This window comes from Mandrillus leucophaeus, unplaced genomic scaffold (genome assembly GCF_000951045.1).
Source record: "Mandrillus leucophaeus isolate KB7577 unplaced genomic scaffold, Mleu.le_1.0 Scaffold199, whole genome shotgun sequence".
NCBI classification, from domain to species: Eukaryota; Metazoa; Chordata; class Mammalia; order Primates; family Cercopithecidae; genus Mandrillus; species Mandrillus leucophaeus.
Window position 1 is genome coordinate 1,703,998 of NW_012102020.1, and position 14,198 is coordinate 1,718,195.

At 41.7% G+C, this 14,198-nt stretch overlaps 1 protein-coding gene across 1 annotated transcript in view; it reads left to right on the top strand.

Moving 5' to 3' along the window:
• The window catches only part of LRCH3 (leucine-rich repeats and calponin homology (CH) domain containing 3), an 85,133-nt gene that overhangs the window by 38,649 nt on the left and 32,286 nt on the right, over window positions 1-14,198 (top strand). The window contains exons 9-11 of the mRNA XM_011978717.1: window positions 8,978-9,029; window positions 9,501-9,650; window positions 13,522-13,572. Of these exons, the coding sequence (XP_011834107.1) occupies window positions 8,978-9,029; window positions 9,501-9,650; window positions 13,522-13,572 (253 nt within the window). The remainder of the gene's footprint in view (window positions 1-8,977; window positions 9,030-9,500; window positions 9,651-13,521; window positions 13,573-14,198) is intronic.

The window sequence follows — 14,198 nt, forward strand, 5'->3', positions numbered from 1 at the left end:
ATGTACCCGTAATCCCAGCACTTTGGGAGGCCGAGGTGGGTGGTCTGCTTGAGCCCAGGAGTTCGAGACCAGCCTGGGCAACATGGCGAAACCCCATCTCTACCAAAAATATACAAAACTTAGCTGGGCCTGGTGGTGCACACCTGTAGTCCCAGCTTCTCAGGAAGCTTAACTCTGGGAGGTGGAGGCCTCAGTGAACTGAGATCGCACCACTGCATTCAAGCCTGGACAACAGAGTGAGATGAGACCCTGTCTCAAAAAAAAAAGAAAAGAAAAGAAAAAAAGAAACATATGTAAAAAGAGGATATGTATTAAAAGATTGAAAAGCAGCTGGGCACGGTGGCTCACGTCTGGAATCCCAGCACTTTGGGAGGCTGAGGCAAGCGGATCACCTGAGGTCAGGCGTTCAATGACTGCATTTCATTAAATTCGGCCTCGCCAACGTGGTGAAACCCCGTCTCTACTAAAAATACAAAAATTAGCCGGGTGTGCTGGCACATGTTTGTAATCCGAGCTACTCAGGAGGCTGAGGTGGAAGAATCACTTGAACCTGGGAGGCGGAGGTTGTGGTAAGCTGAGATCGGGCCACTGCACTCCAGCTTGGGCGACGGGACAAGACTCTGTCTCAAAACAAAACAAAGATTGATAAGCATTGTTAAAGTATGGTGTTCAGGTTAGGGCACATAAACAGACTTGAGACGGTTTATTTGGTCCTTTCTGTGTTTTGGTTCAGTTCATCTACAGATGGCCAGTAAAAGCTATGGGAAATTTTAACAGTGAAATTAGCAATCCAGGGAGAAAGTTGCAGTTAATTCCTGTTACTCTAAATGTGTAATCAGGGCTGGGTGCGGTGGCCCACACCTGTAATCCCAGCACTCTGGGAGGCCCAAGTGGGTGGATCACTTGAAAACTCAGGAATTTGAGGGCAACATAGCAAAGCCCCGTCTCTACAGAAACTACAGAAATAAGCCTGGGTTGGTTGACACACACCTGTAGGCCAGCTACTGGAAAGGCTGAGGCGAGATTATCACTTGAGGCCAGGAGGTCGAATCTGCAGTGAGCCATGATCATGCCATTGCACTCCAGCTTGGGCAACAGAGTGAGACCCTGTCTCAAAAAAAGAAAAAAAAAAAAAGGCTGGCCGCAGTGGCTCACACACCTGTAGTCCAAGTACTTTAGGAGGCTGAGATGGGAGGATGGCTTGAGGGGCAGGAGTTTGAGACCAGTCTGGGCAACATACTAAGACCGGCATTGCTACAAAAAAAATTTTTTAAAAATAGCTGGGTGTGATGGCTTTAGCCCAGCAGGTCAAGACTGCAGTGAGCAATGATGGCAGGATTTTGTTTTTGTTCCCCTAATAGCACACTGATTTCAGTGCCTTTAGATCAGCCTGATAGGCTCATCGTCATCATAGTTTCAGAGGCCAGGTCCTAAATGTCAGACAGTCACTACTTTTGCCAGTTTTAGTTTCAGACACAAAGATGAGTTACAGAGACTTGAACAATGAAATCTGTTTTAGGAAAAGGATAAATAGTAAACTACAAGAATTAACATTGATAACAGTGAGGAGCCTCGCTCTGTCGCCCAGGCTGGAGTGCAGTGGCCGGATCTCAGCTCACTGCAAGCTCCGCCTCCCGGGTTTACGCCATTCTCCTGCCTCAGCCTCCTGAGTAGCTGGGACTACAGGCACCCGCCACCTCGCCCGGCTAGGTTTTTGTATTTTTTAGTAGAGACGGGGTTTCACTGGGTTAGCCAGGATGGTCTCGATCTCCTGACCTCGTGATCCGCCCGTCTCGGCCTCGCAAAGTGCTGGGATTACAGGCTTGAGCCACCGCGCCCGGCGAGTCCTAATTTTTTTTAACTTACATTTTTGACTGGATAACAGAGAGATAGGCAGAGACAGTGATATGTATAGCCAGTCCTGTCTCCATGCGATCTTTCCACTGTACTTGGTGCCTCTCAGAATATTTTGAAAATTAGGCCTGGCACGGTGGCTCATACCTGTACTGCCAGCACTTTGGGAGGCCAAGGCGGGCGGACCACTTGAGGTTAGGAGATCGAGACCAGCCTGGCCAACATGGTGAAACCCCGTCTCTACTAAAAATACAAAAATTAGCTGAGTGTGGTGGGACACACCTGTAATTCCAGCTACTTGGGAGGTTGAGGCAGGAAAATCACTTGAACCCAGGAGGCGGAGGTTGTAGTGAGCTGAGATTGCGCCACTGCACTCCAGGATGGGTGACAGAGTGAGACTCCATCTCAGAAAAAACAAAAAAAAACAAAGAATATTTTGAAAATTAGCTTGATCATTTAGAGCACTGCTTCTCATTCTTGAATTCCAGAATGTTTCTTGCCATGAAGTATTTCGCAGTAGTTGGAAATTTCATCCTTTAGTTCTTTGCCTTCTGGTTTTATGAAGTCTTGATATGCCTATTCTTAAGTGATAGTAAATTTACGTAGTTCTTATACTTGACAGGGTATTAAAGTTAACTTGGGGGACTGAGATATAGATGGAATAAATATGTAGGGAGAAAAAAGACATAACTTTGCCATTTATACTCTTACCACTTAACTAATGGAGATTTAATTAAATTTTATATGCTTCGAAATGTATTTCAGAATGTCTTTTCAGTTGCCATGTGCCCTTTTATTGAAAGTATAGTCTTGAGATTCTAGTTTTATGCAGGAGTTTCCAGTTACATTCCCTACCCTGAGTGGGCCTGCGTTTTTTATCTCGTCTCTCTCACGTCCTGCATCCATCATAGCTCGAGAGCTCCAGGATTTAGTAGAAACCCTCACAATAAAAGCTAGCTTTTTCACTCAGTTACCTTATGTGTTAGTTTTCTGTTGCTTGTGTTATAAAGTTCTAGCAGTTTAGAACAACACCCCTTTATTATATTAATACCCTTCTGGAGGATAGAGCCTGGGCAGGCCCCCCTGGTTCTCTACTTAGAAGCCAAAGTCAGGGTATTAGCTGACCTGGATTCTCATGTGGAGACTGTGGAGGACAGTTCATTTTCACACTCCTACATGTTGGCAGAGTTCAGTTTGATGCAGTTACCGGTCCCCGTGACTGAGGTCCCCATTATTTTCCTGGTTGCCAGTGGGTGGTGTTTAGAGTCCACCCACATTCCTTCTTCATGGCCCCCTCTGTCTTTAAACCAGGAATGATGGGTCAAATCCTCCTTATATTTGGAATCTTTCTCACTTCCCTTTCTGCCACATCTCCCAAAGTCTTTTGCTTTTAAGGGCTCGTGGTTGTATTACGTCAACCTGGATAATCTCCCCGTTTTAAGGCCACCTGATTAGTAACCTTAATTTCATCTGCAAAGCCTTTAAAAAATGTAATACAACAATATTCACTAGAGTAAGGCCAGGGACGGAGATCATGGAAGACGAAAGTCTGCCTACCACTTCTTAGTCCAGAGTTCCTGTTTTTACTTCTTTTTGAAAGTCTGTGGATTCTTTATTTTCATGGCACCTTAGCAATACATTTTAAAAGCTTGTTTTGTTTTATTCAGCATTTTGGTTATTTCCATTGGAAGAGTCATTCAGGACGTTTAGTCTGCCGCACGCAGTGCTGGAAACTAAAGCTGGGATTACATTTTTTGTTTTGTTTTGTTTCGTGGCAGGGTCTCTCTCTGTTGCCTAGGCTGGAGTGCAGTGTTGTGATCATGGTCACTGCAGCCTCTACCTCCCAGGCTCAAGCAGTCCTCCCACCTCAGCCTCTGGAGTAGCTGCAACTTCAGGCGTGTGCTATATACTCAGCAAATTGTTTGTTATTTTTAGTAGAGTCAGAAATCTCACTAAGTTGCCCAGGCTGGTCTCAGACTCCCGGACTGAAGTACTAACCCTCCTGCTTTGGCCTCCCAAAATGCTGGGATTACAGGTGTGAGCCACTGCACCCAGCCATTACTGTTTAACTGGGGGTTCCAGAATACTAGACCTTAGCACAGTCCTTGGGTAAGAACTCCATACTTGATCCTAGTAACCAGTTAGGCTCTAAGATCAATATATACTTCATGTTTTTAATTAGCAGGTATTTGTGAAATATCTACTATGTGCCAAGTTCTTTTCCAGATGTAGCTGTGAACTTAGTCAAAATTCCTGCCGTCTTGGAGCTACCATTCAAGTGGAATGTTGAATTAGAACCTAAAAAGACAAAATCACCTCTCAGTGACTGATAGCTCTCAGGCGAGCAAGACTTGTCTTTAATCTGAATAACATGTTATCAAAAAGAATCTGCCTCAGTGGTCTGTCAGTTACAGCAACTCAAAAACATTGAGTGAGCATGAGGAATCCTCTGCTAGTGAGCCGAAAAGGAAAGCTTGCTTACCCCTTTTTTTCTCCCATTCTCTTCCCCTACCCTCATCCACCACACACATTTCTTCCCACCTACCACTCCCCTATCCCCTACCCACATAGAGTCTACCCTACTGGGAGATAATAAACATATGGAGATGTAATACATAAAAAGTGTGAATGTTTTATAGTATTTGCCAAGATGGATTATGTAAATTTGAAATGGAAACTAGCAAAAATTACGTTTTAAAAAAATTGTTAAAATAATTTTTTATAGGCTGGGTTCAGTGGCTCACGTCTGTCATCCCAGCACTTTGGGAGTCCGAGGCCAGCAGATCACCTGAGGTCAGGAGTTCCAGACCAGCCTGGCCAACATGGTGAAACCCCATCTCTACTAAAAATACAAAAATTAGCCGGGTATGGTAGCTTGCACCTGTAGTCCTAGCTACTCGGGAGGCTGAGGCAGGAGAATTGCTTGAACCCTGGAGGTGGAAGTTGCAGTGAGCCAAGATTGTACCACTGCACTCCAGCTTGGGTGACAGCAAGACTCTGTCTTAAAAAAAAAAAAAAAAAAAAAAAGTACGAGTCCTACTTATAATTTGAATAGCATTTTAGTTCAGGAGACATGATCATATCAGACTAGGTTCTGTAAAGTGTGTTATAACTTCTATAAGAAGCAATATAGAATTAACATTTAGATAAAACCTGACAGTTTTTTTGTTTCATGTTATATAGACAAAGCCAGAAAAGCTACTCACAGTAATTATGTGATTTTGTAAATAAAGAAAAACAGAGAAGGCAGTTTAGAGTCTGCCTTATACTGGCTGGGCACGGTGGCTCACGCCTGTAATCCCAGCACTTTGGGAGACCAAGGCAGGTGGATCACCTGAGGTCAGGAGTTCCAGACCAGCCTGGCCAACATGGTGAAACTCCGTCTCTACTAAAAATACAAAAAATTGGCCGGTGTGGTGGCAGGTGCCTGTAGTCCCAGCTACTTGGGAGGCTGAGGCAGGAGAATTACTTGAACCCAGGAGGTGGAGGTTGCAGTGAGCCCAGATTGTGCCCCTGCAGTCCAGCTTGGAAAACAGAGCGAGACTCCATCTCAAAAGAAAAAAAAAAAAAAAGTCTGCCTGAAGAGAGGAAAGTCTGGTTTACTTAACTCAAGTAAGTTCAAGATTTAGAGGAGATACATGTGTGTTACCTGCATTTTGTTTTTTATGTCTCAATATTCCACGCTGTTTTGGGGGAGGGTGCTACTGTCATTCATTCAAGCAATATTTCTTCAGCATATAATGGTTTTGTCTGTTCCAAATCCCTGGTGTTTTAGAGTTACTTTTTAGTGGATATAGACAAATACGTGTAACAAGCATATTTCAGGTACTGCTGGGTGCTCTGAAGAAAAACAAAGCAGGATGAAGGAGATGGTGGGTGAGGGCAGAGTGAAAGTCATGTTAGATGCAGTGATGATATTTCAGTAGAAACCTGAAAAAGAGCAAACGTTATGGCGGTCTAGGGGGGAAACATTCTAGGTAGAGGTTCTGAGGTAGGAACATGCTTTTGGTGTATTCAAGAAACACCCAGGAGCCTGAGTAAAGCAGGACACATCTGGGATGTGAGGTGAGAGTTCTGCTGTGGTTAAGGTCTATTTCAGGTACATGCAAGACATCCGACTGGAATTATCAAGTAAGCAGTTAGATTTATGAGTTTGGAGTAAGGTGGCAAGAATTAGGGCTTGAACAACCAGAAAAACAAACTGAGCAGGGGTGGTCATGGGGATAGGAGAAAGAGGGTGGTGTCCCAGAGGCTAAATGAAACCAGTGCTGCTGTTTTTGCTTTTTCAAGACACGGTCTGTGTCACCCAGGCTGGAGTGCGGTGGTGTCATCATAGCTCAAGCAGCCTTGACCTCCTGGACTCAAGAGATCCTCGCGCCTTGGCCTCCCAAAATGCTGGGATTAAAAGCATGAGCCACTGTGCCTGGCCTTGAAAACAGTGTTTGAAGAAGTATAGAGAGGAATGAACAACATCACTTACTGCTGATAGGTTTTTTTTCCAGGCGGAGACTTGCTCTGTCGCCAGGCTGGAGTGCAATGGCGCAATCTTGACTCACTGCAACCTCCGCCTCCCAGGTTCAAGCCATTCCCCTGCATCAGCCTTCTGAGTAGCTGGGACTACAGGTGCACGCCACCACACCTGGCCAATTTTTTGTATTTTTTTAGTAGAGTTGGGGTTTCACCATGTTAGCCAGGATGGTCTCGATCTCCTGACCTCATGATCCATGCATCTCAGCCTCCCAAAGTGCTGGGATTACAGGCGTGAGCCACCGCACCCCGCCCTGCTGATAGGTTTAATAAGAGGAGGACTAAGAAACAACTGTTAGATTTGGGGTTGTGAAGATCACTGACAAACTTGTGAGGTGAAAGAAAGAACAGTTTTAGTGAAATTGTAAGGACAGGATGCGGATTGGATTGGGTACAAAATACAATAATGAGATAAAGTGGAAACAGTGGGTTTGACTGGCTTTTTAAAGAAGCATTGTAAAGAGAGGGTAAATGAATATATGTACCCGTAATCCCAGCACTTTGGGAGGCCGAGGTGGGTGGTCTGCTTGAGCCCAGGAGTTCGAGACCAGCCTGGGCAACATGGCGAAACCCCATCTCTACCAAAAATATACAAAACTTAGCTGGGCCTGGTGGTGCACACCTGTAGTCCCAGCTTCTCAGGAAGCTTAACTCTGGGAGGTGGAGGCCTCAGTGAACTGAGATCGCACCACTGCATTCAAGCCTGGACAACAGAGTGAGATGAGACCCTGTCTCAAAAAAAAAAGAAAAGAAAAGAAAAAAAGAAACATATGTAAAAAGAGGATATGTATTAAAAGATTGAAAAGCAGCTGGGCACGGTGGCTCACGTCTGGAATCCCAGCACTTTGGGAGGCTGAGGCAAGCGGATCACCTGAGGTCAGGCGTTCAATGACTGCATTTCATTAAATTCGGCCTCGCCAACGTGGTGAAACCCCGTCTCTACTAAAAATACAAAAATTAGCCGGGTGTGCTGGCACATGTTTGTAATCCGAGCTACTCAGGAGGCTGAGGTGGAAGAATCACTTGAACCTGGGAGGCGGAGGTTGTGGTAAGCTGAGATCGGGCCACTGCACTCCAGCTTGGGCGACGGGACAAGACTCTGTCTCAAAACAAAACAAAGATTGATAAGCATTGTTAAAGTATGGTGTTCAGGTTAGGGCACATAAACAGACTTGAGACGGTTTATTTGGTCCTTTCTGTGTTTTGGTTCAGTTCATCTACAGATGGCCAGTAAAAGCTATGGGAAATTTTAACAGTGAAATTAGCAATCCAGGGAGAAAGTTGCAGTTAATTCCTGTTACTCTAAATGTGTAATCAGGGCTGGGTGCGGTGGCCCACACCTGTAATCCCAGCACTCTGGGAGGCCCAAGTGGGTGGATCACTTGAAAACTCAGGAATTTGAGGGCAACATAGCAAAGCCCCGTCTCTACAGAAACTACAGAAATAAGCCTGGGTTGGTTGACACACACCTGTAGGCCAGCTACTGGAAAGGCTGAGGCGAGATTATCACTTGAGGCCAGGAGGTCGAATCTGCAGTGAGCCATGATCATGCCATTGCACTCCAGCTTGGGCAACAGAGTGAGACCCTGTCTCAAAAAAAGAAAAAAAAAAAAAGGCTGGCCGCAGTGGCTCACACACCTGTAGTCCAAGTACTTTAGGAGGCTGAGATGGGAGGATGGCTTGAGGGGCAGGAGTTTGAGACCAGTCTGGGCAACATACTAAGACCGGCATTGCTACAAAAAAAATTTTTTAAAAATAGCTGGGTGTGATGGCTTTAGCCCAGCAGGTCAAGACTGCAGTGAGCAATGATGGCAGGATTTTGTTTTTGTTCCCCTAATAGCACACTGATTTCAGTGCCTTTAGATCAGCCTGATAGGCTCATCGTCATCATAGTTTCAGAGGCCAGGTCCTAAATGTCAGACAGTCACTACTTTTGCCAGTTTTAGTTTCAGACACAAAGATGAGTTACAGAGACTTGAACAATGAAATCTGTTTTAGGAAAAGGATAAATAGTAAACTACAAGAATTAACATTGATAACAGTGAGGAAGTCGTACTTTTTTGTTGTTTTTTTAAGCATTAAAAAAGGGTTTCGTATTTTTCTTAAAAATAAAAAAACCAGAATTTTTATTTCTGTGTTAAAATTACTTCATCAATTGAAAATAAGAGCAGGTGTGCTTTATAAATACAGTTACCAGGTTCTGTAGTATTCTAGATTTCTGTTGATAAAATGGCTGTGTTTGTGAAAGGATCTCAGTTTACATGTATCTTGTTTTAATCACGGTGGTAACGAAGATAATAGTTGTTCATGTTATAAAGAAATGATACTGTTTGAAAAGTGATCTCAGTTAACTGTTGTTATTGGCTGACATAGTGATACCACATGAAACGTGAGTTGGAGGTGGCAGATTTTCCTCTGGTTTCACTTAATGACTTGGGCGTAGGTTTACAAAATGCAGCTACTCCTTCAATGCTGACTAGGCGGTTTGCTGCTGATTAATAGAAAGCTACATTTACAATAAAAATTTCATTTGTTTTTTATACATCTGTTTGTCTTTTTATTGAAGAGTTTTTTTCTGTTTTCTTTTTTGGATCAGGGTTCCAGTTGAGCCATCTTCTCTCTTGTCACTATCAGCAAGTCACAATCAGGTAATTTTTAGTAGTTATGTTTATTTAGTTTTGCTTTTTAAACTAAGATGATTATTTTTTTCTTTTATAATACTTAAATTGCCATTAATTGCCAGATATATTTAAGCATTACCAGCTGTCTCAGTTAATATAACATATGTACGTGATACTTGCTAACAGTGTTTTTGGACACTAGATAGAAAATCTTTACCTTCGTGATAGCTTTATAGTATTAGGTTGGTACAAAAGTAATTGCAGTTTCTCCCATCACTTTCAATGGCAGAAACCACAATTACTTTTGTACCAACCCTAATGTATACAAGAACGGTGCAAAGATGGGAAAAGATTGGCAATAAACACATGTAAAGAAATGCTAGGTGACTTCAAAGCAAAAGTTGCATGGGTCAACAGTAGTTCCCTGAATTGACAGGGAATATTGGTAAAGTGATCCTTGTTTTTACTTTGATATGCACAATAACGCTTTGGGTCCAGCTGTCACATACAGACCTGGAACTTCATCGGAGAAGGGAGCAGTTAGTAGAGCGCACTCGGAGAGAGGCCCAGCTCGCTGCCCTGCAGTATGAAGAGGAGAAAATAAGGACCAAGCAGATCCAGAGAGATGCTGTCCTGGACTTTGTCAAAGTGAGTCCTTTGATGACACTGTTCAAGCTGCTGAGAGGTGAAGTGCTTATTTGTTTGGCCGAGCCTGTTGGTTTTTATTGTCAATTAAAATGTCAACCATTTTTCTCTCTATAAGGAATCTTAACTAGATAGAGTGTCTCTTTTACTTTACTTGTGTCTATCTGCATAAGGACGATGGAAGTGATTATCTTACTAACAGTAATCTCTTCCTCTTATTTAGCAGTCCATCATTGGACATGTCACTTTACTATCCAGCAGCCATTTCCTCAATTTCTGGTGTCATAGTAAAGATCAGTCACATGAAACTGATAGTGCTTTAGTAAATAATGAGTTAAGGCCCTCCAAATGTGAACTGTTACTCAGACCTCTCTCCAGCTTCCTTGCTTTAGTAAATAACAAAAGTTTGCTAGCCTCACAGGCTTTATCCTTTGCAGGAACTTTGATTTGTTCCTTTCTGTTCTCCACACACATTCAGTTAAACAACCCTGTTAATATTTCTTAATATTTTGCAGCCTCTATAGTAGCGCCTGAAACAATGACATTTTATTTTACCTGTATTACTTATCTTTTTGTTCTGAAATCATTTTTTTCTTCATAATTAAATAATTGTTTGTAATTTTGTTTACTTAATATCTGTCTATCATTTATCTGTAAACTCCATGAAGATAAGAACCATGTCTGTTTTACTTACTACTGTATCCCTAGACCTTAGCAGGTTTTAGCTCATAGTAATCGTCAATAAATATTTGTTGAATGATTAAATGAATTATTCTTGTCCTCTAAAGACTTTCCTGTATTTCATACTTTAGAGACCATCTTCTTTAAGTACCATGCATATGTCTGTTTTACCTGATAAATTATTTTTTTCTGAATGTATCAGACCCTTGGTGATGATGTTTAACTCTTTCTTACCTGATTCCTCTTCATCCAACAAGTTCCCTTGTCTATTATTTTCTATCAAGATGTAGGCAAATCTGGCGGGGTATGGTGGCTCATGCCTGTAGTCCCAGCACTTGGGAGACCAAAGTGGGCGGATCACCTGAGGTCAGGAGTTTGAGACCAGCCTGGCCAACATGGCAAAATCCTGTCTCAAGTGAAATAAAAAAATTTAGCTGGGCGTGGTGGTGCATGCCTGTAATCCTAGCTAACCAGGAGGCCGAAGTGGGAGAATTGTCTGAGCCCAGGAGGCAGAGGTTGTAGTGCGCTGAGCTGAGATCACCACCACTGCACTCTATCCAGCCTGGTCGGCAGAGTGAGACTCCATCTCAAAAAAAAAAAAAAAAAAATGTAGGTAAATCTTTTGACCAATAGCAAAAATACTAAAATTAATATTCCTACAACCAGAAGTTCACAAAGGTACCTCTCTTAATCCCTCCCTCAGAACCTTCCGTCTGCCCTGAGATGTTTCTTTTCGTGCCTTTTCACCCCTCGTAAGAACATTAATGTGCTGATGGCCATGTTCTCCTGGCCTCCTTTATCTCTGTCATTGTCTTTTTGTGCAAGTCATCTAATACCCACATACTGTTTCTCCTAATTTGTCCAACCATTTCTCTTTCCCTTAAATCCCTGCTTGGTTTGTTACTGCATAAAAATTTTTTATATAGTTCTTTTGAAACTAATGAAAATACTTCATTGGTTTATTCTTCTTAGGTCATTTGGAGGTGTTCAGGTTTCATAGATGAGGAAGCTGCAGGTGTAGGAAAATTAAGCAATGTAGTCATTTATAGTAAATTCCTTTTCATAATCAGGAGGCAAACCTAGACTTCTGAAAGCCTAACTTTGTTCGTCCATTCGACTTGAAAGACCTTTATGGAATGCTGGTTGTACAAGGAATATAAAGATGCATAAAATACAAGCCCTGCCCACCAGGCACAGCTTAGACCTTATCACAGAAAAAAACAGAAAATAAGACAGCTTGTAATAAAAGTGCTTGTTTTATATTCAAGACAATAGAAGACTTAGAGAACAAGTATCACCAGAATTGACCTCAAAAAGAAATGATACGGGACCCTGAAGAATGAGTATGTAGGGTATAGCCAGGAAGAATAGACTGGATGATGGTGTAAAGGGGGGTTCGATCTAGGCTGAGGAAATCTAAACAGGATGGGAACTAGGAATGACCTTGTATGATCTGTAGATTTAAAATAATGGTACTTGCAGGAAATACCAGCTGGCCTAGAGAGTTTGTATTGAAGACTTAGGGAAAAATGAATTATTGAGATGATGATAATACTTAAAACTTATTGAGTGCTTATTATGTACCAGGCACTATTTTAAGTACATTATATATATTTACTCATTTAATTCTCCAGCAATCTCTTTAGGTACCATTTTTTTCTTTTTATGAACAAGCTCAGAGAGAATAGCAGTTTACTAAGATTAAATACTCAGTAAGTGGCAGGATTAAAATCCTATTATTAGAACAAGGCAGGTTGGCTCCAAAGCCTGTTTTGTGAGCACAGTCCATGCTGCCTCTCGGTAATAATGGTTAACACTGAATCCTAAATGCTGTTCTATGTGCTTTGCATAAATTAACTCATTCAGTTTGCCTTCTACAGAAGTCACACAGCTAGTAAGAGATAGTCGACTTGTAGAGAGTCTTGATTAAATGTCAGATTAGTGTTGGATCTTGATCTGTTAAGTAAAAGAGAATGCTGAGTTTCAAAGCAGGAAAAAGACAAGAGAGAGACTTCTGAAAAACGAATGTACTCGTGTTAGAATCGGTTAGGAAGAAAGAGACTAGAAAGAGGAAACTAAAGAAGAGAGAAACTGCAGTAGTTAGACTAGGGTGTGAAATAAGGCATAAAAACCAGATGGCTTCTGAGGGTACTAAGGGTCGGCAGTATTGCACAGAGACAAGAGCCTAAGTTCAGAAATTTCTGAATTTGAGTCCAGCTTTGCCACTTGCTGTGTGCTTGACTTTTAGAAAGTTGCTGAGCCATTTTATGCCTTTAGCTTCCTCCTGTGTGTGATATTTAACTATGAAATATTAACTATTTCAGAATTATTATGGATATACTTAATGCTTAATACTAGTATGGTAGATGCTATATCCCCTATTACTATCATAAAATGGATTTGCTGAATTACCTGTAAGCGAGATGATGAATAAATCACTGAAGAGGGTGAAAGAAAAGAAGCTCCCAAGGCAAGGTTTGGAGGCTAAAAGAATGGTTTCAAATGAGGGTCTCGCATTGTGGAAAGAACGCAGGCTCTGCAGGTGGAAGACAGGCGCAAACCTCAGTTGTGCTACTTATGAACTTGGAGACCTTGCACGTGCCGCATAGCCTCTCCTCGATTTTCTCATCTCTAAATGAATATGATGATGATGTTTTATCTCACACAGTAGAAGAATCACTGAGATACTGTGTACACAGTGACGTGGTAGAGTACGTTGTAAAGCAGGGACCACAGCAATGCTATCATGTTATTATTAGACGATTAGATATCACACATTGGAGAAAATAGCCAGTTAGTATGGGACATTGTGAGTTTGTTTTTGAATATGTCAGATACGAGGTGGAGTGGGGTTTCCAAGTAGAGAGTTTCCACAGGCAGTTGAAAACACAAACCTGAGATTTGCTTCTAGCTAAAGTTATTACCATTCGAGTGATACTGAAGCCATTAGAGGGAGAGAATAAGTTCACTGAGAGAAGGTCAGTATTCTGATTGTAAACGTGTTTCTGTAGGTATATGTATAGTTTTTAAAATTTCTAACTAAACATGTTCTAACTAGTAAATCTAGAAAAATGCTATATACAAGAGGTAGAAAAATTAATGTGAGTGATTATTTTAGTAAATGTAATTTTTTATTTTCCGTGTTCCAGACTCTAACCAGCTTCCTTTTTTGGGGGGTTTTGGGGTTATATAGCAAAAAGCATCACAAAGTCCACAAAAACAGCAACCCCTCCTAGATGGTGAGGTAAGTTGATGTAATCACCTTTTCTTTGAAATTGATTATTTTTGCAATGCAAATGAAATGTTTCTTTTTCCCCCCTCACAAAATTCTGCTTATGAGGGAGGTGATACAAGCCAAGGAGTTTATTAGAATCTATGGATCAAGGCTTTTTTCAGCTATACACATCTATCTAGAGATTATATTTCCCTCCCTGACCCCCACCAGAGGCACCATCCCCCTCCTCCATTTTTGAAGCGTGGTGTGTAGAGTCCTAGGAGCTTTACCTGGTACAGGTAAATGGAGCGGCTACTGAACAAAAAAAGACTCTTACATAGTATTTCAGATTCAGTGTTATCAGTGATAACACTTATTTTATAATATCAAATAGTACATTTTTGTTACAGATTAACAGAAAATAAATCACTTAACCTTTGAAAAATCTACACACCTATTTTGATCTGTTAAAATGAAGCTTTTACTAAATGTTTTTATTGTAGTTGGCTTTCTCATTAACCATTTTCCCTTTAAAAGCCTTCCAGTTTTTTCTTTCTTTTTTTTTTTTTTGTTCGTTTCTTTTTCTTTTTTTTGAGACGGAGTCTCACACTGTCACCCAGGCTGGAGTGCAGTGGCGCGATATTGGCTCACTGCAA